General features: G+C 40.2%; 1 protein-coding gene across 2 annotated transcripts in view; it reads right to left on the reverse strand.

Moving 5' to 3' along the window:
- COPA (COPI coat complex subunit alpha) overlaps window positions 1-26,003 on the reverse strand; it is a 50,808-nt gene that overhangs the window by 2,910 nt on the left and 21,895 nt on the right. The window contains exons 11-28 of one of the 2 annotated variants that reach the window (XM_067728327.1): window positions 17,562-17,712; window positions 16,559-16,625; window positions 15,534-15,609; window positions 13,565-13,647; window positions 12,604-12,743; window positions 11,954-12,039; window positions 11,700-11,838; window positions 5,657-5,819; window positions 5,408-5,554; window positions 4,449-4,638; window positions 4,231-4,326; window positions 2,989-3,077; window positions 2,672-2,795; window positions 1,713-1,802; window positions 1,423-1,532; window positions 942-1,019; window positions 710-778; window positions 12-148 (exon numbers count right to left, since the gene is read on the reverse strand). In XM_067728327.1, the coding sequence (XP_067584428.1) occupies window positions 12-148; window positions 710-778; window positions 942-1,019; window positions 1,423-1,532; window positions 1,713-1,802; window positions 2,672-2,795; window positions 2,989-3,077; window positions 4,231-4,326; window positions 4,449-4,638; window positions 5,408-5,554; window positions 5,657-5,819; window positions 11,700-11,838; window positions 11,954-12,039; window positions 12,604-12,743; window positions 13,565-13,647; window positions 15,534-15,609; window positions 16,559-16,625; window positions 17,562-17,712 (2,035 nt within the window). Of the gene's footprint in view, window positions 1-11; window positions 149-709; window positions 779-941; window positions 1,020-1,422; window positions 1,533-1,712; window positions 1,803-2,671; window positions 2,796-2,988; window positions 3,078-4,230; window positions 4,327-4,448; window positions 4,639-5,407; window positions 5,555-5,656; window positions 5,820-11,699; window positions 11,866-11,953; window positions 12,040-12,603; window positions 12,744-13,564; window positions 13,648-15,533; window positions 15,610-16,558; window positions 16,626-17,561; window positions 17,713-26,003 lie in introns of both variants that reach the window. The other variant, XM_067728326.1, reaches the window with a different exon arrangement.

The following is a 26,003-nucleotide window of genomic DNA, read 5'->3' on the forward strand; positions in this document are numbered from 1 at the left end:
AGGGACCTTACCAATTGCGATTAGGGTAGCCATACATGGAGGGCAGGCAGGGCAGAGCCTGATAGGTGGTACGGCCTCGGGCATAGGTCTGCAGGAACAGTTGCTTGTAGGGGCCAAACTGGGTTACCCCTACTTGGTCATGAAGGAGCTGGAATACAAGAGGAAAGAAACATAAGATTTGGGCTCTGCTACTTAAAAACTAGTTGACAGTGGGCAAGGTACTTAACTTCTCTGTACTTGTTTCCTCATCAGTAAATTATATTTAATTATAGGATCTACCTCATTTAATAATACCCATAAAGCATTTATGATAATGCCTGGCACACAGTCAACACTGAATGTTAGTGGCTGTTGCAGTTGTGGTTGTTTTTGTTATTGCTACGATAGCAGATGGCTTAGTGTTCAAAAACTACACCTGTTCATTAAGGGGTGCTCACTTCACTGATGTGAGCCAGAAAGCACGCTATAAATGGGTGGAAGATGGCTGGAAGAATCCACCTTACGAGATTACTAAGCCAGACTGAAAGCACGTAAGAGGAAGGCCTTATGAGGCAAGTTTCCTTAGGCAAGACCAAAGACTTCCACGTTAAATATACACCTCTGCCCTTGTGGGTATAATAATTTCCATTTGGTTAAGATGAATCAATCATCCCCCTGGGACCGTAGGCAAGGCACACTCAACAAAAGCCAAGGTAGCTTTAAGACTTACCCGCATGGCTGTTTCAAAAGAGCCTGCCAGGATGTGATCAACTGGAAGCTGAGAGTTATTGCACCAGATCTAACAAGAAACAGAAAACCCAAGATAAGTGAAATTTTGGTCTTTCTCTTCCCAACAGTCCTACTCTATATCTGTAATAGAAGAGTGTCGATATTCTTTACACATTAATCAAGTATAGCCAGCTCAGAAACACTTATCCCTACAGGACTGTTTCCCTGCTTACCTGAGTTGGGCTGGTTCCCTTAGTGGGGGGCACAAAGAACCCATCCTCAGCCCCACCAGCTACACCAGGGGGTATATCCTAGGGGAAAAATAAAGAGTGAGTCATTTTTTAAGCCATTCAAGCAATTTGCCTTGATAAATCTAAACACAACTCTACCTTATTCCCAGCCTCTGTTGGGGAAGAGGGGTGGTGGTTGTGGAAGATGACTCTCAAAATAGGAGAAGCTTTCCCAGTAACAAAACGATACACCAAAAGCGCCAATCAGGCAAAAAAGCTTGCTGCCTTTTCATAAGATGACACTGGCACTACCCTAGTTAATCTTATTATTCTTTCTTTCAAATGGGAGTTAAGCATCAGACTAGGAGGATCCAGACCCCCTCCCGTTCAGGGACCTCAGGACAGGTGTTGGGGGGGTGATAAGGCCACCGGCCTCCACAGGGAGAAATGGAGAGAACCTTACAAGGGTGAAAATTCCACATACCAGCTCAGGAGGAAGCTCCAGATCTTCTTCCACGTCCCAGCCACCTCCTTCTTCCTGTCCCTTGCCAAGAGCATCATCCCCCAAACCTTCTGTAGCCTCCACAAACCCATCTGTAAGGAAAATCCAGGCTCAACATAGATTCTCAAAGTGACACAATTTTAGCCAAAGGAAAGAAAAACACTGGGATCCTTGTTGGTCCTATGGTCCAGCACCCTGCAGAACTGCCCCACAACCCAGTCCCACTCCAGGGAGCCCATCTGCCCAGAACACTCCTAGAAGAACATGCATACCTTCGTCCAGCTGCAGCTCCGCATCCTCTCCCCAGCCCTCAGTACCAACGGTGTCAATGTCAATGTCAGCAGCCAGTGCTCCTCCCTTCCCTACAGAGGGAAGGAACAGAAAGGAGGAGCTGGTTACAGCCAGCTAAGTCTAAGATATGGCCTCCTCTGCAGGCAAACTGTTGCATCCTTACAGAAGCAGGTGCCAATGTTGTGTCCACTTACTGTTTTTGTTTATTTTTGTGATATCTATATTATGCTAACCTGGTTAGCATAGGTTTCACAGAGAGAGGGAATAGAAGAGAGATGAAAACAACTGGCCTTCCTGCTACCAAAAACTGCCTCAAACAATTTCTTACTAACCAGCCTTTGGTGCCAACTCTTGGCATTTCTTGCTGAGATCTTTGCTAAGTTACCACCACTACAGTGTGTACAGGGCATGAGGACAAAGGCTAGATGAGAGGATATGGAAGAAAGAGCAGGACTGGGCACGAAATGCCCAAGGGTCTAGTTAGGCTCTCAGCTGGGAGAAACAAACTAGTAGACATAGCCGAGAAAACAGGAGTGTAAGGGTGGGAGTGGTAGTGGGTATACCCACGTGACAGAATTGAGGTAGCTGAGTTATACCTTAAGATTGTATGTCATGAATGATAAAACACAGAATGGAGAGTATGACTACATATATGGTAAAATCTAAGAAAATACACCAAAATGTTAACAGTGGTTGTTAGAGCCATGGACTAAGAAACATCTCTCTTTTTCCCTCCTATCTTCCAAATTTTAATGATGCCATAATGCTTTTATTTAGTTTTTAAAAGACTTTAACTTTAATTGGCATCTCAGTGTTGCATGAGGCATCACACAGAAAAAAGGAGAGAGGAAAAGGATAGAATAGTTAATGGTACTCTCTAGGATAGCTTTTCAGAAAACAAGCACACAACAAAAATGCTATGGAAGAAGTGGGCACTTACCCTTGCTGGCAATGGAGCCTTCAAAGAACCCTTTAGATACAGTCAATAAGGGCCAATTGGTATCCAATGGCATGATAGGTGCAGGTGGCTGAAGCAGCTTGGCATTAGGGTCAATGTCTGGGATCTGAAAGATAGAAGGTTAAAAGCAAACAGCTCTCAGGAACCATCTAGGGAAGGTTATGGAGCCTCCTTTGATCTCATTTGTTTCTCTGCCTCTCCTGGTAACCAGGTGGGGAGTAACATTTGTAGGTTTAAATAGTCCCAAGATCTCAGAGTTAATCCTGTAATCAGAGATACTTATGTAAATAAAGACTCACTGCCTCCTTCTCTGGGTCAAATGTCTCCTTCAGGCTCTCAGCTTCTTCATCTAAACCATGGGTAGCAGCTGTGAGATAGGCCAGTGACTCTGTTAAGAAAACAGACTTTGTGGTATAGGTACATTTCCAAGTGAATACTGGTGTCCTGATGTCTGCCTCCTGGTCAAGTCCCTGCATAAGTCCTTCCCTTCAGTGTGGGCTGGATCTATTGACTCGCTTCTAATGAACAGTATGTGGGAGAAATGATGGGATGTCACTTCTGAGATTAGGATACAAAGACTATGGCTTCCATCTTGGGTGCCCTCATTTGCTCTAAGGGAAACCAACTGCCATACTGTGAACTGCCCTATGGAAAAGACTACAGAGCAGAAAACTGAGGTCTCCCAGCCAATAGCCAGTGAGGACCTGAGGACTGCCCACAGCCACAGAGCAAATGTGGGAGTGGATCCTCCCCTACTTGAGCCTTGAAATGTCTGCAGCCTTGGCCAACACCTTGACTGCAGCCTCATGAGAGACACTGAGCCAGAGGCACCCAGCTAAGTCATGCTGCAAACTGAGATAATCAACATTTGTTGTTTTAAACTACTAAGTTTTGGGTAATTTGTTATATAGCAATAAATAACTAAAACAGTTGCTTATCCTTAAGATCTATCATCAGTGTTAACAAGAACCTTGGACTCATCCCAGTCTGCTCTCTCTCACATCCCCCCAACCAGTCCCCTTCGACAAATCACGTTGGTTCTACCTTTAAAATATATGCCGAATCTGACCATTGCTCACCCATTCACAGCTAGCACATTGGTCCACACCACATCTTTCTCCTGTCTTATTCCCTAAGGTATCTCAAGTGCTAGTATAATGCTTGGTATACAGTGGGTTCTCAAAAAATACCCCTTAAATATAAAATGAATAAATAAATGGGCGAAACCTCCAGATTTGAAGTAAAACAATAAAACTCTAATGGCATTCAACCAACCACATTTACTACGGTATCTGCTCCAGGACCTTTTAAAACCCATTTCCCCCAAGATATTAACTATTTTCCTAAGAGTGCCTAGCCAAACTATATTTTCTGGCTGTCCCTCCATTTGGCTTTGAAGAAAGTCTCTGAGCATGGTAGGAGCATGCAGTCTTGAAAAAATGTGCAATGAAGGGAAATCCCTCACTACTACATATGAATAACTCACCATAAAGAGAAAATACTTCCTAAGGCCCCAAAGGAAGTGAGTCCTGGATACTTACTTTGCCCACAGTTCTTCAGGATCCGTACCCGCTCTGACACGTCTCCCAGGTAGAGGGCATTCTGATAATGGCCACTCATGTCCTTTCGGATCTCAGCTGCACCAAGTCAATAAGAGACACCAAGTTAGGTCTTCTCTCTCAAGTTCTCTCTTGCCTCTATTTGCCTTCTTCCTTCCCCCAAGGACCCCTTTTCCCATCCTTAGTTTCTGGGGTCTCACCAATTTTCATCATCTTGCGAAGTTTCTCTAGATTGCCAGTGATAAGGTACAAGAAGGAAAGTTTGTCAAAGTTTTTGGTGCGCTGATAACACATTTCCACAATCTGGTGGTTCCCCTGTAGTAAGGCCACTTCTCCCAGCTTTTCCCAGCAATTCTTGTCATCCAGTGCTTTGGCTGCTTCCAGAGCAATCTAAAGAATCCCCAGAGTTAGAATTAACAGGTTGGAGGTTATTGTGACTCAAAACCAGGGACTACAGTCAAAACGTCTGTCTCTAAGTAAATCTCCCAAGGAACTCTTTACACTTTCAATCCTCCTAGCTTTGTTTTCAATCTAATAGTACTGAAAATTCAATCAACAAATAAGATCCCTTAGGATCCATGGATAGAAGAATCACATCACATTATCCTCCTCCTCAGAAATTTACTTTTACAACAAAATCATCTTCTAGCAGTTGCTGATTCCATAAGGCCAATTCTTGCTTAGCTATCATATTTCCCATTTGCCAGGTTTGAAGATCCACAGGGGCTCCTCAGAAGAAATAAGAAGGAAGTTCAGAAGTAAGAAAGTCAATTTTCCTTAGGCTTCTCCCCATTTAAAAATAATGCCTATAGACTCTAGGCCTCAACATTTAATAAGTACTCCTTCATCTAAGCCGCCAGTTAGCAAGTCAAATGTCAAGGAAATAATGAAATTTTCCAAATTCTATGCTATCTTGGTTCTGTTCTAAAAGTTACTGAATTCAGACTAACTCAGAGCGACAACAACAATAGAAATGCTGGGGCAGAAGCAAAGATGGCCAAACAGCAACAGGAAGATAGCTCAATCTAACAACTAAAAAAATTCTAAATTCCATTATATTGGCTGAAGAAGCAAGCCCAGAATAATGTCTTCCCAATGCCACCCTAACCCTCTCACCTCCTCTACAACAATATGGGGCTTATAACCATACTTCTCTCACCTCAATATTTCCACACTCCAGTGCAAGACTAAAGCGAGTTTTCTCATCTTTGACGAAGTGCAGTGCCACTTCAGGATATCCCTTCTTCTGGAGATACGCAATGATAGACTGGCCTACAAGTTTGGCGTTCCTTACCATGTGTAGTACCTAGACATTTGGGGAGGGTTAGGGCAGGAAATAGAGATCACTTATAGGAAAAAAGGAGTGCTGCCCTTCTCAATACTCCTAATATGCTTCCTCATTTCATACCTCATCATATTTTCTGTTGATCAGGGCCAGCTTGAACTTGAACTCAGTTGGATCAATGGTGAGCACCCGAGGACGACACTCTCTGTCTAGGCAATATACATTGTTGCCCTTCACCCGTGTGACATAGATAGGTAAATCCAGAGTTCGGATGATCCCATAGTCCCTAAGAATAAGAGTTAGAGAGCACAGCTTTAAGTCAGTGTAAGAGTAAATCCAGCCTGTAGGGCTTCCCTGGTGGCACAGTGGTTGAGAGTTCGCCTGCCAATGCAGGGGATACGGGTTCGTGCCCCGGTCTGGGAAGATCCCACATGCTGCGGAGCAGCTGGGCCTGTGAGCCATGGCCGCTGGGCCTGTGCGTCCGGAGGGAGAGGCCACAACAGTGAGAGGCCCGCATAGTGCAAAAAAAAAAAAAAAAAAAAAAAAGAGTAAATCCAGCCTGTAAAGAAATAAAACAAGCCTAGGACCCAGCCTTTTATCTTCTCTTTACCCTTTTGTCAAGTGCCATTTAAACAATAGTATAGATAGGAAGTGATTCAAAAAAGAGCAGAACCAAATTAATTTATTTTATTCTCTTGTATGAAGTGGGAAAAGATGGGGCAGATGGTATGATTTCTCTTTATAAGCTAGTACTCTAGGATCTAACAGACACAGGTATCAGAACCAGACCTAAAAGTTAAATCTTAAGTTCTGATATATAATCACTAGGCCACTATGAACAGTTAAATCCTTCCTTATAAGTTATAAGTGAAAGTGGAAGAGAGGTAGATGTGAAGACTTCTGATGTACAAAGAAATGATGCAAAGCACATAATATATATATATTTTTTTGCGGTACACGGGCCTCTCACTGCTGTGTTCCCTCCCACTGCAGAGCACAGGCTCTAGATGCGCAGGCCCAGTGGCCATGGCTCACGGGCCCAGCCACTCCGCGGCACATGGGATCCCCCCGGACCGGGGCACGAACCCGCGGACACCCATCCACTGTGCCACCAGGGAAGCCCAGCACATAATATTTTAAACTGAATAAAAATTAAAAGTTTACAGATTAAAACTTGTGGCTATAGCTAACACAATACTTGATGGACAATTTATAGTGTTAAGTGCATATACTATATTAGAAGAAAGACTGAAAATTAATGAGGTCTACATGCTTAATATTAGGAGAAAGACTAAAAATTAGTAAGCATCCAACTCAAAAACTGTATGGTTCTTTTTTTTTTTTTTTTTGTGGTACGTGGGCCTCTCACTGTTGTGGCCTCTCCTGTTGTGGAGCACAGGCTCTGGACGCGCAGGCTCGGCGGCCATGGCTCACGGGCCCAGCCGCTCTGCGGCACATGGGATCTTCCCAGACCAGTGCACAAACCCGTGTCCCCTGCATTGGCAGGCAGACTCTCAACCACTGCGCCACCAGGGAAGCCCTTATGGTTCTTTCTAAAGTTAAAACAAAGAGTGTACTTAGAAGCAAAAAATAAAGTCAATAGTACAAATTAAGAAATAGAAAACAGAAGTACAATAGAGAAGTTCAATAAAGGCAAAAGCTGGGTAAAACTGATAAACCTCTCATGAAGCTAATTAAGAAAAAAAGGATGGGAACTTCCCTGGTGGTAGAGTGGTTAAGAATCCGCCTGCCAATGCAGGGGACACGGGTTTGAGCCCTGGTCCAGGAAGATCCCACATGCTGCGGAGCAACTAAGCCCGTGTACCACGACTACTGAGCCTGCGCTCTAGAGCCCGCGAGCCACAACTACTGAGCCCACACACTGCGACTACTGAAGCCCGTGTGCCTAGAGCCCGTGTTCTGCAACAAGAGAAGCTACTGCAATGAGAAGCCCATGCACTGCAACAAAGAGTAGTCCCCACTTGCTGCAACTAGAGAAAGCCTGCGTGCAGCAACGAAGACCCAACACAGCGAAAAATAAATAAACAAAATAAATAAGTTTCTTTAAAAAAAAAAGAAAAAGAGGATGAAATGGCAATAATAGGGATGCAAAAAGGGATATCACTATAGATCTTGCAGAATGAGGATATGCATAAATGTTTTTAAATGATCAAATTCCCAGAAGAGTAAAATTTACCAAAATTGACTAAAAAGAAACAGAAAACTCCTACAGTCCTGTAATTATTACATAAAATTAATTGAATCATATTTTCAAATCCTCCTATAAGTACCAGGCCTGAATGACTACACTGGCAAATTCTACCTACCATTCAAGGAAGAATTAATTCCAATCTTATACAAACTCAATGAGAGAACAGATGAATAAAGTATATTATTTTGCTTATTTTATGAAATTAGCACTACCTCAATACCAAAGCCTGACAAGGACAGAAAGGAAAAGGGAAATCACAGGGCAATCTCACACACATATATATACAAAGATGCAAAATCCTAAACAAAATATTAGCAGACTGAAACAAGCAATATTTGAAGAGGGTAAAACATCATGACCAAGTCAGATTTGTATAAGGAATACAATGTTGGTCTAACATTTTAAAAAAAATCAATTTAATTCACTACATTAATCAACAAAAGGAGAAAAACTGCATGACTACCTCAATATATGCAGAAAAGGGGTTTAAAAAAATTCAATATTCATTTGAGATATAGCGAAGAAATTCCTCAGTAGATAAAAAGTATCTATAAAAAAATCTACAGCAAGCTTACATAATGCCAATACACTGAAAAGTGACACTGTAAATTGGGAACAAGACAAGAAAGTTTGCTATCACCGTGTTTATTCAGCACTGTGCTGGAGATCTTGGTCAGTGCTGTAAGACAAGAAAAATACATAAAAGAATAAGCGCTAAAAAAAAAAGAATAAGTGCTGGAAAGAAGAAACAAAAGTGTCATTACCTACAGATGCTATGAGTATTTGAAAAGAAAATATAAATAAATTAATAGAATTAATAAGAGTCTAGCAAGGTCTCTGAGATAAAATTAATTTAAAACTTAGTTATGGGGCTTCCCTGGTGGCGCAGTGGTTGAGAGTCCGCCTGCCAATGCAGGAGACACGGGTTCATGCCCCGGTTCGGGAGGATCCCACATGCGGCGGAGCGGCTAGGCCCGTGGGCCATGGCCGCTGAGCCTGCGTGTCCAGAGCCTGTGCTCCGCAACGGGAGAGGCCACAGCAGTGAGAGGCCTGTGTACCGCAAAAAACAAAACAAAACAAAACAAAACAAAAAACCCCCAAAACAACTTAGTTGTATTTCTAAATATCAGGAAAAATTATAAAATTGAATTTTTAAATGGATACTATACATTTATAAATAGCATTAAAAACTATCAAGTGCCTAAGAATAAATCTAACCAAAGAAAATGCAAAATCTCTATGGATAAAATTATAAAGCTTTATTTAAAGATGTTTCAGAAGCCCTAAATAAATGAAGAACTACTATATCATGTTCACAAATTAGGAAACTTAATATTGTAAAGATAACAATTACACCCAAAATCCCCAAATCACATACAGATTCACAATCCCAACTGAAATCACAATAGGGTTTTTTGCTTTCTGTTTTTTTGGGGTTTTTTTGCCATGCCGTGAGGCTTGCAAGATCTTAGCTCCCGGGGCTTCGCTCGTGGCGCAGTGGTTAAGAATCCCCCTGCCAATGCAGGGGACACAGGTTCGAGCCCTGGTCTGGGAAGATCCCACGTGCCATGGAGCAACTAAGCCCGTGCGCCACAACTACTGAGCCTGTGTGCCACAACTAGTGAAGCCCATGCGCCTAGAGCCCATGTTCCTCAACAAGAGAAGCCACTGCAATGAGAAGCCCATGCACTGCAACGAAGAGTAGTGCCCCCCTCACTGCAATTAGAGAAAGCCTGCATGCAGCAACGAAGACCCAACGCAGCCAAAAATAAATTAATTAATTAAAAACAAAAGAGAGAGAGAAAAATCAACTTTTAAAAAAAAAAAAAATGATCTTAGTTCCTCGACCAGGGCCCAGGAACTCTCGTTTGTCTTTTTTTGTTTTTGGCATGGAATTTCACAAGCTAATCTAAAATTTATACTTTTTCAAGACAAAAAATTACTTGAAAATATGCCTTTTCAAGGCAAAACTAATTTGAAAATAGCCTAATAACATAAAAAAATGTAAAACAAAGTGGGTAAGATTTGTGGAACTGCTTTACCAGTTGTAAAGACTTACAAGACTATAATACTTAAGACAGTGTAGAATTCAATCAGAGACAGACCACAAAAAACAGATTCTTGGGACTTCACTGGTGGCACAGTAGTTAAGAATCCGCCTGCCAATGCAGGGGACACGGGTTCAATCCCTGGTCCAGGAAGATCCCACATGCTGCAGAGCAACTAAGCCCATGTGCCACAACTACTGAGCCTGCACTCTAGAGCCCACGTGCCACAACAACTGAAGCCCGCGTGCCTAGAGCCTGTGCTCCGCAACAAGAGAAGCCACTGCAATGAGAAGCCCGCGCACTGCAATGAAGAGTAGCCCCCGCTCGCCGCAACTAGAGAAAGCCCACGTGCAGCAACAAAGACCCAATGCAGCCAAAAATAAAAAAACAAAAACAAAAAACAGATCCTTACATTTTTTTAAACGTGATTCATATATCACAAAGATGGCTCTGCAGAACTATGGGGAAAGGCTGGTTTTTTCGATACATGATGTTGGTACAAAACTGAGTGTCCTTATGGAAAAAGTAAAGCTGAGCTCACGACACCTCACACCATACAAAAAAATCAACTTCAGGTAGATTATAGACCTAGATATAAAAGGTAAAACTATAAAGTTTTCATAAGAAAATATAAAAGAATGCCTTTATTATCTTGGAGTCAACAAAGATTTCTTAAATAGGACACAAAACCTGATATCCATAAAGAATAAGATTCATAAACTCAACTACATTAAACTAAGAACTTCTGTTCATTAACGGATATCAAAAGAGAATCAAAAGACATACTATAGAATGGGAGGAGATATTAATATTTGCAACACATAGCCCTGATAAAGGACTGATATTCAAATATATAAAGAACTCCTATAACAAAAGAACAAGGATAACTCATTTAAATAAAGGATAAAAGACTTGAACAGAATTCATAGAAGAGGAAATCCTGATGGATGGCTAAATAAAAAGTTGTCCAATCTCCTGGGGAATCAGAGAATAGCAAAGTAAAATTACAAGATACATTGCACATCCACCAGACAAAAATGAGTCTGACAAAGGCCAAGTGCTGGCCAGTGTGACAAGCAAAGAAACTTTTATACAACACTGGTTGGCATGCAAATTGGTAAAACCACTCTCACATTACCTAGCAAATGTGAAGATAAGCACGCTCTATGACCTAGCAATTCTGCCCTAGAGAGAAATGTATGTGCATATGAACCAGAATTCATGGAAGAATGTTTAAAAGAACATCATTTATAATAGACAAAACCTAGAAATCACCCAACTATCCCTCTAGAATAGAACTGATAAACTGTAGCATATTTATATAATAGAATACTATACAACAGCAGAAACAAATAATCTAGAGCTACAACATGGATGAATCTTACAAACGATATATTGAGCAAAATAAGCAAAATATGAAATAATACATTCAGCATGATTTAATTTACATGAAGTTCAAAACCAGGCAAAATTAAACCATTATTTTAAGACACACACTGGGTGGTAAAATTGCAAAGAAAAGCAAGAAAGAAATTATCATAAAAGTCAGAATGTTATCTTTGAGGAAGAGAGAGGGATGTGATCAATAGGGACCACATGGCAAAGGGCTTCTGGGGTGCCAGAAATGTTCTATTTCTTGACTTGGGTAGCAGTTACACAGATGTTCATTATGTAACTATTTGCTATTTCATATATTTATAACCTATGTAATTTTCTATATTTGTGTCATATTTCACAATTTTAAAAGAGTTGAAAAAAGAATGTTTTGATGCTCCTAGCACATATATGCCAGACAAAGCTTTTCCATGAAGACAGTTCAAGGAGGACTTCAGTATGTCTCCTGAGACACGACAGTGATTTTAAGAAGCCACTTTCTCCCATTCTGTATCTCAGATAATCAACTTACCCAGTGGTGACAGCATATTTGATGTGGTTGCTTGTGGTATAGATAAATACCCCACTCTCATCCCAGGCCCCACTCTTGACACGAATGTTCTCATGAATGTTACATAGAGCCTCCAGTTTGCGGTTACAGATCACAATGGCTGTAAGAGGCAAAGGACATGAGTGCTCTGCTGGACAGGGTGAGTGAAGTAGACTGGCAGGGATGGGGAGGGAGGGACTGGTCTCTAAATCAGGGTGGACATAATGAAGACTTACCATGTTTGGCCAGTAGTGCTACATGGGACATGTCTGCTGACCAGATAACATATTTCACCTTGGAAATCTTCACAGATGCCAGAGTCCTGGGATAGAGAGAGAAGGGCAAATATGAGTGAACCTGATTCCCTTATTCCAGGTTATGACCTAAACTCCTTTTCATCTCCAAATTAATGTAAACCGAAATTTCTTAAAATAATACCAAATAAACATTTTCTGTATTACAGTTCAGTGACTTAAACATTTGGCTCACATTGTATACTTCCCTCTTCCTCAACTCCCTGCCCCTCACTCCCATGTATTATTAGGGACTTGTGTATGTCTGTTTTCACCAATGGACTGTAAGCTCCTTTAAGTACAGGAACTATGTTATTCATTTCTGTGTCCCTATTATTCTAAGTCGCAAGAGCATTCTTTGTTCAGATAAATGCTCTGAAAACAAATAAGACCCTTGTTGTAATGCTAGTGTGTATGTACAGGATGGAGAGTGATCACAGAGGAAAAAAAGTGGTTAGAAAGAGTCTTGGAGTTACAGCACAAGAAGTGGCTAAGCCCAGGTCAAACTCACTTGGGGGAAGAAAAGCTCCCACTAAAGATTTCCACTCTCCCCCACAATATGCCTGTCTGCTTAGGGGCATCTGACATGTTACCGCTTCTGCTGTACGTCAAAGAGCGTGATGGATTCTGCGTCTCGAAGCAGGAGGTTGCCTGTGCCAGCGTAAAATATCTCATCACAGTTGGGCACCTGTACCTTTTTGGTGATCTCATTCTTCAGATTCTTGATCAGAAGCTGAAATGAGTACATAAAGTGGGGTTAAGAGAAATACATGTAAGATGATGCCAGCTGACAATGTCCCTCAGCAATTATTCCTTAGCTTCAATAAACAAAGTATTTTTTTTTCTGTCTGTCCAGTTCAATCACCACTCTACGTAGACCACTCCAACTAAGATCCTCTCCAAGGGTCTTAATAGCTTTTTTTTTTTTTCAATTGAAATATCCTGAGAAGTCCAACTAAAATCTAAATTCCTCAACCAACCAGGGACAGAATACAGCACTTCTGAGGCTTAAATTTTTGTTAAATATTTTCTTGAGACAGCTTTGCTTAACTTTTTTAGGACCCATTACATTTTAAGTACCATCAGAGGTAGTAGGATAAGAGGATCTACTTCTTATCTATCTCACCTATTTCATTTTTTTGGTGTTGAGGGAGTGGGGACTTGCCACGTGGCTTGCAGGATCTTAGGTCCCAGACCAGGGATCGAACCCGGGCCCCAGCAGTGAAAGTGCCAAGTCCTAACCACTGGACCGTCAGGGACTTCCCAGCTCACCTATTTCAAATTTGATGTTTTTTGGCTCCTGTGTCATCAAGAGTGACTTTAGCTTGGTTCTTAAGCCCAGAGCCACAGTGATAATCCACCCAATCAAATCAATTTTAAGGCCTTTTTTTTCCCAAGGGGTTTGGGGTAGAGTTAAGGAGAAAGCAGCCAATACACGAGGACCACAGCTGCCCAGGGCAGAGTAAGGGAAAAAAAAATGCTCTTTATTCTGCAATACACAGGCCACTGCCACCACACTCTCCAAATTAATTTCCCTTTTTAGTCTTAACTCACCGAATGCATCCGATCTAGGACAGCAAACCGATTGCGAGCAACCCAAACAGCTGTCAGGCCTGAGGACCGTTTCCCTTCAGGAGCTGAGAAGAGCAAAACCAAAGGGCAGGAACATGTAGTAAGCTACTGCCAGGTGACAGAGTCAGGTGCCACGAAGCTGCCAGTCTTGCTGGCTGCCATGTTGGCTTTGCCAGTTCAGCTGCTTCCTAACTTATTCAGCCATAACCTGAGGCTATTGTCAGTGACTTTTCCCCACCAGTTCCCTCCAAACTCCAACCTCCACCTCTGCCAAGCCTCTTTTCTCTAGGCCAAGTGACTGCATTTCAGCCAACACCATATACTGGCAGAAGGACCACCCCCATCTTGGGAGACAGCACATTCCATCAAGCTAACGAGCAGGGCCTCGCTGGCCAAGCTGCGGCACAAAGCAAGCAGCCTGTGAGTGTCTTGGACCTCCTATCTCAACAAGCTGGAGTAGAGACAGAGCCCCCTCTCCAGGACGCAGCTGCTCTGCTGCTTTTAACATGCAAATGCAGACCTCCTAGTAGAGTAGAATGGGGCAGAGCGCTCCTAACTAAATCCAGGCAGCTCTATGCTGGGCAGTATTTAGCACCAAGCTGATGCTCCATAAATGTCAATCATTCACTCAACAAAGTTACATGTTTCTCAGTTCCCAAACATTTCACTGGATGATTAGAATTCCGAATGGGTACTCCACACTCTGGGAAACTTCAAAGGAGATACACAGAAGGATGCGTGGAAATACTACTTTATCTATTAGTATCAGCAAAAAACTGGACAATACGTGCTGGCCAGCCTTGCCAGGCCACCCCTTGACAACCAGGGGTGTCAGGCAATTTACAAAATTAATTATTATCATAACCAACACTCCCATTTTCCAGGGGCCGAAGAACCACACTATTCAAGCCTTTCCTCTTTCTCTTCCGCTGTGCTGTACCTTTATTCCTTTAATAATTATTATCTCCCTCAAAAAAATGGAGAAGATAAAATAAAAGTGGTTATAAGACAAAACAAAAATATTTTAGACTCTATTAATTGTAAACACATGGGGAAAAGAAGGGGATGGGTAAGCAGGACCAAACAAAAAAAATTGGTCAGAAATGGCTTGACTGATTAATTTATAGGGGAGACTTTGATTTATGGATATCAAAGACATACAGGTTTTCTCTCTTTCCACCATGACCACACTTATAGGAGAGTGATGATATTAGCAGCAATGACACAGTGGCACCCACAATAGGACAGAGCTAGCAAAATATTTCTCAGAATCTGTTGATTCGGTCTAAAATATCATGAAAGTATGGTACTAAAAGTGGGGACCTGAGGAACAAACCTCTGACCTACAAACCAACTGGAGGGAGTACACTAAAAGGAGCATAAGTGAGACTCAAATCTATTCTGAGAATGTTTTGTCAGCAAGTTCTAGCAGAAAGGACTAAAAAGGGATGGTGGTGATGGAAGAGGTAGGCAGGGGTCTCAGCTGGATCCGGGATCCCTGGTGCGGTGAGAGGCTGTTAACAGCCTCATCTTTCTGACATGCAAAAGGAAGCAAATCGGATCTGGATATGGATGGGAGAGCATAAATCCCTAGTCCCAGGATGAGACACTGCAAGATTGGAACCATGTTTTTAAATAAATGAAACTACCAGGGTGAAAGTCACATCAGCTGACAATAAACTAGGATAACATGCTGTGCTGAAAGAGAAAATGGAGAGTTTCTAATAACCAAATTATAAAATATATATATCTAGCTGGAGTAATAAAATGGAGAAGGAACATGAATATTTCACACCACAGTTGCCTCTGATGCAACTGTCAGCAGCACCTGCCAACAGACATGAGTGATGTGGCCATGGCCTGGGGACAGAATGTGAAAAACTTGAAGAGGAGTGATGATATGGGTGAGGAAAGCTAGGAGCAGAGTCGGGTATACAAAGAGAATGCCTACCATCAGGATTCTGGGAGTCGGCATCCTTGGGGATGGTGTACAAGTCATAGGTACTATTCTCTAAATTACTGGCTCTCTGTAGAGGAAAGGGAGGAATTGTTAGTAAGAGAGCACCCAAGATACCAGTTTACTCTGACATAGAAAACAGCACCATTATACAGACAGCAACCTGAAACTATACTTTTCACACCTTTCACTCAGAAGGCATTTGAACGTTTCTACAGCTAAAAATTATAGGGCTCGTTGCCAAAGAATTCAGCATTCATGTCACCTTATTTTTCTTTTATCTTCCAAAGATGTAGATATCTTTTGAATGAAAGCAAGGACTGCTCTCTATTCCACAAATTAACAGACTAAGACCCCAATATTCCAGTGCCCCACCTGAGTTTATTCATCAACTTAAAAGTCTGTTTGAAGGTAAAAAAAAAAGACATCAAAGAAAAAACATTAAAGAAAAGTGCCAGGAGGAAAATATGGGGCTGTTAGATATTGAAGAAGAACTGGGATCAGACACTAGACGTCATATCGGGAAAGACAGGTTTTCATTCTTCTGACTTGGCAATGAAGGCACTAAAATTAGAATGCCATTTCTTTCTTTTTTTTTTTTTTAATTGTATGGCAAGAAATGTGGAGGGCTACTTGATGACCCCCAAAGGTAACACCACTGAAAGGAACTCTTCTCAAAATCAGCTCTACTATTTTCACCCAAATGGAGGGAATCAAGATAAGCATCTCCTTTGAATAGGATATAGTCCCAAACATTCTTTCAAATTACTTTCAGTGATTTGGGTGATTCATCCCAACGCTCCATTAAGTTTAGAAGTTGTTAGCCATATGAAAGATGTAAGTACACAAACCCTTAACATGTTTATGACAGCTGAAGCCTACCTGGTTTGAGCCTCTGTTTACTGTTTCAGCTCTCTCAAAATGACCATTAAATGGTTTCAAAGAAGCCATTAGAGATCCTCTAAGGGCATGAGAAAGAGACCTATGGGAAATGAGGAGATCCTAGGAGGTTTACTTACTGTACACAGTAGGACTGCATTTTCTGCTGGATTGTACGACATGTTGAACACTGGAAACTTGGAACCACTAGAGATATATATATACAAAAAACAGAGAAATTAGTAAAAAGATATAATGACAATAGGAAAAAAGGAATTACTCCTACACCTCCTACTTACCTCATCTTTACAGATATACTTATCATTTTTATAATCAGAAATAAAAATAAATGAATGTTGCATCTATTTCTTCCTTCCTTTAAGGCTTAGGGACTCCCCTATTTCAGCTTTGAGCATAGAGTTTTAAAAAAGCACACCTAGTACAAGTCTACTTATTCAACAGAAGGTATGGCTAGCACTCACTGTAGTGAGTGGGATTGATTCTTCTTGGGTACAAATTCCTACACATAATTGCAGTGGATACCACAGAGTAACATGATGTGATTTGTCTCTGGCTAGTTTCTCCTGTCCCTTGGAGTGATAACACAAACCGATTTTTTTATTGTAGTAACGCTGGAGGGTGGTTATCAAACCCTTATGCCAAAGCCTGCCACCATGAATGTTTCAGCATGCTGATACATCTGGCTTTCCAAGAGGATAGTTCCTTTTGCCAGGCACCCTAGATATTATCATATCTTCAGAGTTAAGAGTTTCCAGAGACATATATTCTGGTTTAGAGTTGCATGCATTTTGCTGAAAAGCAAAGGGAGAGGTATAGAAAAAAAATGCTAAATAAAGGCAAAGAGGCCTGTCACCAAGTTGGGCTACTCTCAACCAGGAAACTTTCCCTGGTTTTCAAGACACCTGGCAAGCTTGGCAATATGATTTCCTTTCCACAGGGTCTCTAGCATTGTCAGCAGGGAAGCCCCCATTGGCCTCATGGCCACCACCACGCTCCTGGGGATTCTATCTGTGACAGGAGATGAGATCCAAAACGTTGTTAAAAGAACAGACTCCAGTTTGTGAGTATTGTTTCATGGTAACAGATGAGACACTTTGGAGGGAAGAAACAAGTCTGATTTACCTCCGCAACTGCATCACAGCTACATCTTTGGAGCTGTTGAAATCCAACTGACGTAAGAATCGGTCCTTGACATAATGAAGCATATTGCCATGAACAGCATAGGCTGGCCGTTCCCGTTCCAGTTTAAATACAATCATGCCACCATCATGGCCTGGGCCACAGGGAAAAGGGAGGAAGAATTAGCTGTAGGCAAGAAAGAAAACTGGAAACAGGAGATACACAAAGATGACTACTGTATATGTATGCTAAAAACAAAGTTAAGACACCTAAATGCATTCTTTATTTGCCTAAATTCTCACAATTCTTGGAATCTTTATTCAAGTAAACACCTGTAAATCATTTACCAATACTCACTCTATCATACTGCCACATTAGACAAAACCTCCTCTATGTTCTCCTAACTGCTTTGTACAAACCTCCGTCACAGCACGTACCATTCTGCACTGTAATTGTTTAGGTATATCATCCCCAGTATACACTGAGCTCCCTGAAAAGAGAAATTACAATAATTTCCATCCTTCCCCAGTCACTATCAAATAACAAACATAAAAAGTAAATGCTGAACAAATGGATGCTAGTTTAAAAAGCCTTTCTGGTTCTGTTTTTTAAAAATGTTTTGCTTTTCCCTACTAACATTATCCATCACTCAGAAAAACCTTCAGTCTTTGTCCTCCTAGTATACACTCCACACATAAATCAGATCATGTCACTTCCCTACCCAACACCTTCCAATGGCTTTCCATTCTTTCAGAATAAAGTCTTAAATTCTAATGGCCTACAAGGCAATGCCCAATCTGGCTTGGTCTTACCTCCTATTACTTAGCCCCTTACTGTGCTCCAGCTGGCCACTCTGATGTTCCTCAAACATGTTAAACATTTCTCATATCACGGTCTTTGCATTTGCTGTTCCCACTGTCAATGTATTTATCATTCTCCTTCACTTTCCTGAACACCCAATATAAAGCAGCAGTACCTACACTCTTCCCTCTCTATCCCACTTACTTTTGCTTAACTTTCTTTTAAAGCAGTTTTCACCATACATTGTTTTATATATTTATTGTTTTATGGGTCTACCTCCCTTCACTACAAATAAAAGTTCCATGGCCTCAGGTGTAGTGCTTTCCAGGGACTGCCCCACGCCCACTCCAGCTCCAGGCACTCCACCAAGAGACCACACTCCCCAGGGACTATGCCTGCCCAGATGCACTCCAGCCCCAGCAAGCCTGCCAAAGCTGCCAGGTGCAAACAATCTACACAGGAATGCTTTCACCCGTTAAGGCCACTCCTTAAAAGACCAGGAGAGGTAGCTGTTTTGCTTAAATTCATAGAAACAAAAAGTCAAACAAAAGGGAGACAGAGGAATATGTTCCAAAAGAAACAACAAAATAAAGCCCCAGAAAAAAACCCTAATGAAACAGAGATAAGTAATTTATCTGATAAAGAGTTCAAAGAAACAGTCATAAGGATGCTAACCAAACTTGGTTGAAGAATGGAAGAATTCAGTGACAACTTCAACAAAGACTTAGAAAATGTTAAGAAAGAACCAATCAAAAGTGAAGAATACAAAAACAGAAAAAATATGCTAGAGGGAATCAACAGCAGATTAGATTATATGGAAGAACAGATGAGCAATCTGTAAGACAGAACAGTGGAAATCACCCAATTGTAACAGCAAAAAGAAAGAATTTTTTTTTTAAATGAGGAGAGTTAAGGGACTTCTGGGACAACATCAAGCATACTAACTTTCACATTATAGGATTCCCAAAGGAGAAGAGAGAAAGGGACAGAAACCGTATTTGAATAAATAATGGCTGAAAAGTTTCCTAACCTGAGGAAGGAAGTAGATATCCAGGTCCAAGAAGCACAGAGATTCCCAAATAAGATGAACCCAAAGAGATCCTCACCGTGACATATTATAATTAAAATGGCAAGAGTTAAAGATAAGGAGAGAATCTTAACCCATTATTGGCCGGGGGATTTTTGCAGAAACTGGTGCCTGTGGCCAGCGATTTGTTACGTAAGTGAATACTGAAACATCCACGTTTGAGTATAATTATCAACAACTGTTTTTGCACTTAATGTATTTTTTTGAAACTTTGTACATGTCTTACTAAAGCATTCTAATATTTCATTAGAGTGTGATAGGCAGTACAGCAGGCACCTCTGTGCAGGGGAACAGAACATCTATTACAAATATATCCTGTTTCACTGTGCTTTCCCCTGGAAGAGCAGACTCTACATTTTCTGGCGGCATTGTTTTTTTAAATTTTATTTATTTTTGGTTGCATTGGGTCTTCATTGCTGCACACGGGCTTTCTCTAGTTGCGGCAAGTGGGGGCTACTCTTTGTTGCAGTGTGCAGGCTTCTCATTGAGGTGGCTTCTCGTTGCAGAGTACAGGCTCTAGGTGCTTGGGCTTCAGTAGTTATGGCACGCAGGTTCAGTAGTTGTGACTTGAGGGCTCTAGAGCGCAGGCTCAGTAGTTGTGGTGCATGGGCTTAGCTGCTCTGCGGCATGTGGGATCTTCCCAGACCAGGGCTTGAATCTGTATCCCCTGCACTGGCAGGCAGATTCTTAACCACTGTGCCACCAGGGAAGACCCGCAGCATTTTTTTTTAGTCATGTGGGTATTATTTCCTCTAGAATATGTTCTTTTATTTTACCTGATAGTTGACAAGGTGGATCTTTGTGGAGGGCTCTTTTAGAAACACCACAAGAAGGACCAGGTGCGGGACTACCACTATATTCACCAGAATGGTCAATTACCCATTCTCTAGCTACTGCTAACAAAAATTGCTTGTAAGTCATTTTATTCTGTGCATTAAGGCTACAATAAATTTTAAATGCATTGAATAAACTGCAATACTGAAATAGCAACCCACTTTCTTAAACCATTTTCAAGTTTTCCAGAGGATATTGCAGTTTGCCAGGTATTGACTGGATCAATCAACTCCTTTCATAGATTTCTAATACTCTAATATACAAGTGGGCTTAGTCATCTGATGGTCAGTCCTCCTGTCTTCTTTTCCTGTAGATGCTATGGAGGCATAATGAATAGTTGTCACCATGCAGACTAGCCTTTTGTCTTTCCATATAAGAAAAATCACTTTTCCCGTCCATAAGAATGTCATTTCTTCCCTCTGTAGATTTTTACGTTTCTCTTAATTGGTTTGGTAGACCATGATTCTCTCTTATAGTCCCACAAACTCTGATTTTATTTTTCAACAATATTTCAGATGTGGACACACTGTTGTAACAATTGTCTTGGTAAATACGGTGCCATGAACCAAGATAAGGCTGTTATAAGATTGTTTCTTGTAGTTTCTATCCTTCACCCATGTAAATCTCAAGGTTGCATATATACCCAGTTTCACTTTTGTTAACCATCCTGACCAAACTTATTTTGTAGGTTTTCTGGGATTATAGGTTTTGAATCTGAGTCGTCCTCTCCACTTTATCACTGCCTCATCAAGCGATAGCTCTTGTTTGGGTATACAGATCGATGGAAATTTTTGTAGAAAATAATCCAAAAGAGGTTTAACTTTTGAACCTCTGTCTGCAGGAAGTGGAGTTTCTGAGTTATTGTTAAAGTGAAGAAACATCATTATTTTTTCGAACCTTCTTCTCGTCATAATCTTTGGCAAGATAGGTGTTTCAAGTAAGGGATCAGTCGGCCAATATTCTTTCCAGTATGACTTTCTTATTTGTCCCATCAAAATTATTAATCCATGGAAGCAACCTAAACGCCCATTGACAGACGAGTGGATAAAGAAGATGTGGTACATATACACAATGGAATATTACTCAGCCATAAAAAGGAATGAAATTGGGTCATTTGTAGAGACGTGGATGGACCTAGAGACTGTCATACAGAGTGAAATAGGTCAGAAGGAGAAAAATATCATACATGAACGCATATATGTGGAATCTAGAAAAATAGTACAGATGAACCGGTTTGCAAGGCAGAAATAGAGACACAGATGTAGAGAACAAACGTATGGACACCAATGGGGGAAAGTGGCTGGATGGAGCGGTGGTGGGATGAATTGGGAGATTGGGATTGACATATATACACTAATATGTACAAAATATATAACTAATAAGAACCAGCTGTATAAAAAAATAAAATAAAATAAAATTCAAAAAATAAATAAAGGAAGCTTCATCCCTCTTAAAAAATTATTAATCCAAGAAACTTCTTCATGTCACTATTGGTTACATCAGTCCATTTTAAAGCCTTATCATACTTTTTATATGCTTTTTCATTCTGTTGGTGATATCAGTTTGTTTGAGAAGCAACCAACTCAAAAAAGTTGTTACCAAAAATTAATTCTGTTATTTCACTAACACTTTGCAAATTATTACATTCAATAGTTACACCTGACACACCTGTAAAGTTTTCTAATTTTTATGAAATGTTGTCTGCAATCCACTCTTCTGCAGAAGCAAGGGAGCATTCTCCAGCACCATGAGTTTCATTTTCACTTTCCATATCAGAATCAATCACTAAGTTTTTTTGTCTTTTTGTTGGTCTAACATTCACATTGTCTGAATCAGAACTATATTCTGAAGAACCATCATCTTCTGAGACACTAGTATATATGTCACTTGGACAATCAGAGAAAGTATCTGCATAAAATTCACCGAAAAATTCTTCTTCACTCAAAATCTTGCGATGCATCATTTTTGAAAATTTTATGGTAACAAACTTGTGTTTATAATATACACAAGGTTGGAACAAAAACCTAATGGAGCAAAATGCAAATGGTATCGACAAGTTGTATAATGAACGCTTGATCAATTTTAAGCTCTAACAACTTTGCATGGTGATGTTAATTGTATCACTCTCTAAAAACGTATTGATACGTCTCCAGTCAATAACATTCAGGTAACGAAAGATGTATTAATACATCTCTGGTCAATAATGTGTTAAAGGCAGCAAGAGAAAAACAACTAATCACATACAAGGAAAACCCCATAAGACTCTCAGCTGATTTTTCAGCAGAAACTTTACAGGTCAGAAAGGAATGGCAGGATACATTAAAATGCTGAGAGGAAAAGACTTACCACTTAGCATATATCCAGCAAGGTTATCATTCAGAATTGAAGGAGAAAGAGTCTCTCCGACAAGCATAAACTAAAAGAGTTCACTACTAAACCAGCCTTACATGAAATGTCAAGGTCTCCTTTAAGCAGAAAAGAAAAGGCAACAACTAGAAATAAGAAAATATATGAGGGACTTCCCTGGTAGTGCAGTGGTTAAGAATCCGCCTGCCAATGCAGGGGACACGGGTTCAAGCCCTGGTCCAGGAAGATCCCACATGCTGCAGAGCAACTAAGCCCGTGTGCCACAACTACTGAGCCCACGCTCTAGAGCCAGCGAGCCACAATCACTGAGCCCATGTGCCACAACTACTGAAGCCCGCACACCTAGAGCCCATGCTTCACAACGAGAAGCCACCGAAATGAGCAGCCCATGTACCGCAACGAAGAGTAGCCCCCACTCACCGCAACTAGAGAAAGCCCATGTGCAGCAATGAAGACTCAACACAGCAAAAAATAAATTTAAAAAAAATTTTATAAGATAAAAAAAAAAAAGAAAATACATCAAAGGAAAAATCTCACTGATAAAAGCAAATACATAGTAAAGGCAGTGGATCAGCCACTTAAAAAGCTAGTATGAAAGTTAAAAGACCAGAGAACAGTTGACCCTTAAACAACATGGATCTTAACTGCACTGGTCCACTTACAGTTCTCTTTCACTAAATATGTACAATAATACTACACAGTCCACTGCTGGTTGAATCTGCAGATATGGAACCACAGGTACAGAGAGTCAACTGTAAACTTATATGCACATTTTAGACTGCACAGAGGGTCAGTGTCCCTAACTTCCATGTTGTTAAAGGGTCAAGTGCAGTATAATCAACTATAATTACAAAAAATAGTTAAGGTATACACAAAATAGAGATATAAACTATGAAATAAAATACATAAAATGGGGTACATGTAAAAATGTAGTGCTTTTACAATGCCTTTGAACTTAAGTGACTATCAGCTTAAAATAGACAAATATATATACACAGTTCAATATTTATGAAATTCATGGGAACCACAAACAAAAACTTACAATGGATAGACAACAAATAAAGAGAAACAAATCCAAATGTAACACTAAAGGAATCCATCAAACCACAAGGGAAGAAACCAAGAGAACAAGACAGGAACAGAGAAGAACTACAAAAACAACCAGAAAAAAATTAACAAAATGTCAAAAAGCACATACCTATCAAAAATTACTTTAAAGGTAAATGGACTAAATGCACCAACCAAAAGACTTACAGTGGCTGAATGGATAAAAAAAAAAAGACCTATCTATATGCTGCCTACAAGAAACTCAAGTCAGATCTAAAGATACACATAGACTGAAAGTGAAGGGATGGAAAAAGATATTTCATGCAAATGTGAAAGAAAAGAAAGCTAGGACATTACTCATATCAGACAAAATAAACTTTAAAACAAAGATCATATCAAAAGGCAAAGAAGGGCATTACATAATGATAAAGGGGTCAATCCAACAAGAGAATATAACATTTGCAAACATTTATACACCCACCATAGGAGTACCTAAATATATAAAGCAAATATTAATAGAAATAAAGGGAAAAATTGACAATAACACAATAATACTAGGGGACATTACACCCTACTTACATCAATGGACAGATCATATCAACAAGGAAACACTGGCCTTAAATGACACATTAGACCAGATAGAATTAATAGAGAGAGAACAGTCCATCCAAAAGCGGCAAAATACATTATTTTCAAGTGCATATTGAACATACTCCAGGACAGATCTCATGCTAGGCTACAAAACATGGCTTGATAAATTTAAGACTGAAATAATTTCAAGTGCTTTTTTCACCAAAACAGTATGCAACTAGAAATCAACTACAAGAAAACTAGAAAAAACACAAACATGTGGAGACTAAACAACATGCTACTAAACAACAAATGAGTCAACAAAGAAATCAAAGAGGAAATCAAAAATACCTGAAGACAAATGAAAATGGAAACACAAGTGTTCAACATCTATGGGACATAGCAAAAGCAGTTCTAAGAGGAAGTTCATAGTGATACAGTCCTACCCCAAGAAACAAGAAAAATCTCAAGCAATCTAAAAGTAGATTTAAAAAAAAAACAGGGCTTCCCTGGTGGTGCAGTGGTTGAGAGTCCGCCTGCCGATGCAGGGGACACGGGTTCGTGCCCTGGTCCGGGAAGATCCCACATGCCGTGGAACAGCTGGGCCCGTGAGCCATGGCCGCTGAGCCTGCACATCCGGAGCCTGTGCTCCACAACGGGAGAGGCCACAACAGTGAGAGGCCCGTGTACCGCATTAAAAAAAAAAAAAAGAAAAAATGAAGAACAAGCAAAGCTCAGTGAGTATAAGGAAGAAATGATAAAGATTAGAGCAGAAATAAATGAAATAGAGACTAAAAAAACAATAGAAAATACAATGAAACTAAGAGTTGGTTCTTTGAAAGATAAAATCTACAAACTTTTAGCCAGACTCATTAAAAAAAAAAAGAGAGCTCTAATAAAATCAGAAATGAAAGAGGAGAAATTACAACTGACAGCACAGATATACAAAGGACTGATTGTAAGAGAATACTACAAACAATGATATGCCAACAAATTAGACAACCTAAATGGATAAATTCCTAGAAACATACAATCTTCCAAGACTGAGTCATGTAGAAACAGAAAACCTGAATAGATCAATTACTAACAAAACTGAATCAGTAATCAACAAACTCCCAAAGAACAAAACTCCAGGTCCAGATGGCTTCAAAGGTAAATTCTATCAACATTTAAAGAAGAGTTAATATCTATCCTTTTTGAATTATTCCAAAAATTGAAGAGGAAAAAACACTTCCAAACTCATTTAATGAGGACAGCACTACCTTGATACCAAAACCAGGCAAAGATTAAGAAACCAAAAATTATAGGCCAATATCCCTGATAAGCATAGATGCAAAAATCCTTAACAAAATATTAGCAAACCAAGTACAATGATACATTAAAAGGATAATACACCATGGTCAAGCACAATTCATTCCAGGGATGCAAGGATGGTTTAACATCCATAAATCAATGTGATACACCACATTAACAAAATGAAGGGTAAAAATCATATGATCATGTCGATAGATGTAGAAAAAGCATTTGACAAAATTTAACATCCATTTATGATAAAAACTCTCAGCAAAGTGGGTATAGAGGGAAAATACCTCAACATAATAAAGGCCCTGCGTGACAAACACACAGCTAACATCATACTCAATGGTGAAAAGCTGAAAGTTTTTCCACTAGGATCAGGAAAAAGAAAATGATACCCACTCTCGTCACTTCTATTCAACATAGTATTGGAAGTCCTAGCC

The sequence above is a fragment of the Pseudorca crassidens genome, chromosome 2 (assembly GCF_039906515.1).
Source record: "Pseudorca crassidens isolate mPseCra1 chromosome 2, mPseCra1.hap1, whole genome shotgun sequence".
Classification (NCBI taxonomy): Eukaryota; Metazoa; Chordata; class Mammalia; order Artiodactyla; family Delphinidae; genus Pseudorca; species Pseudorca crassidens.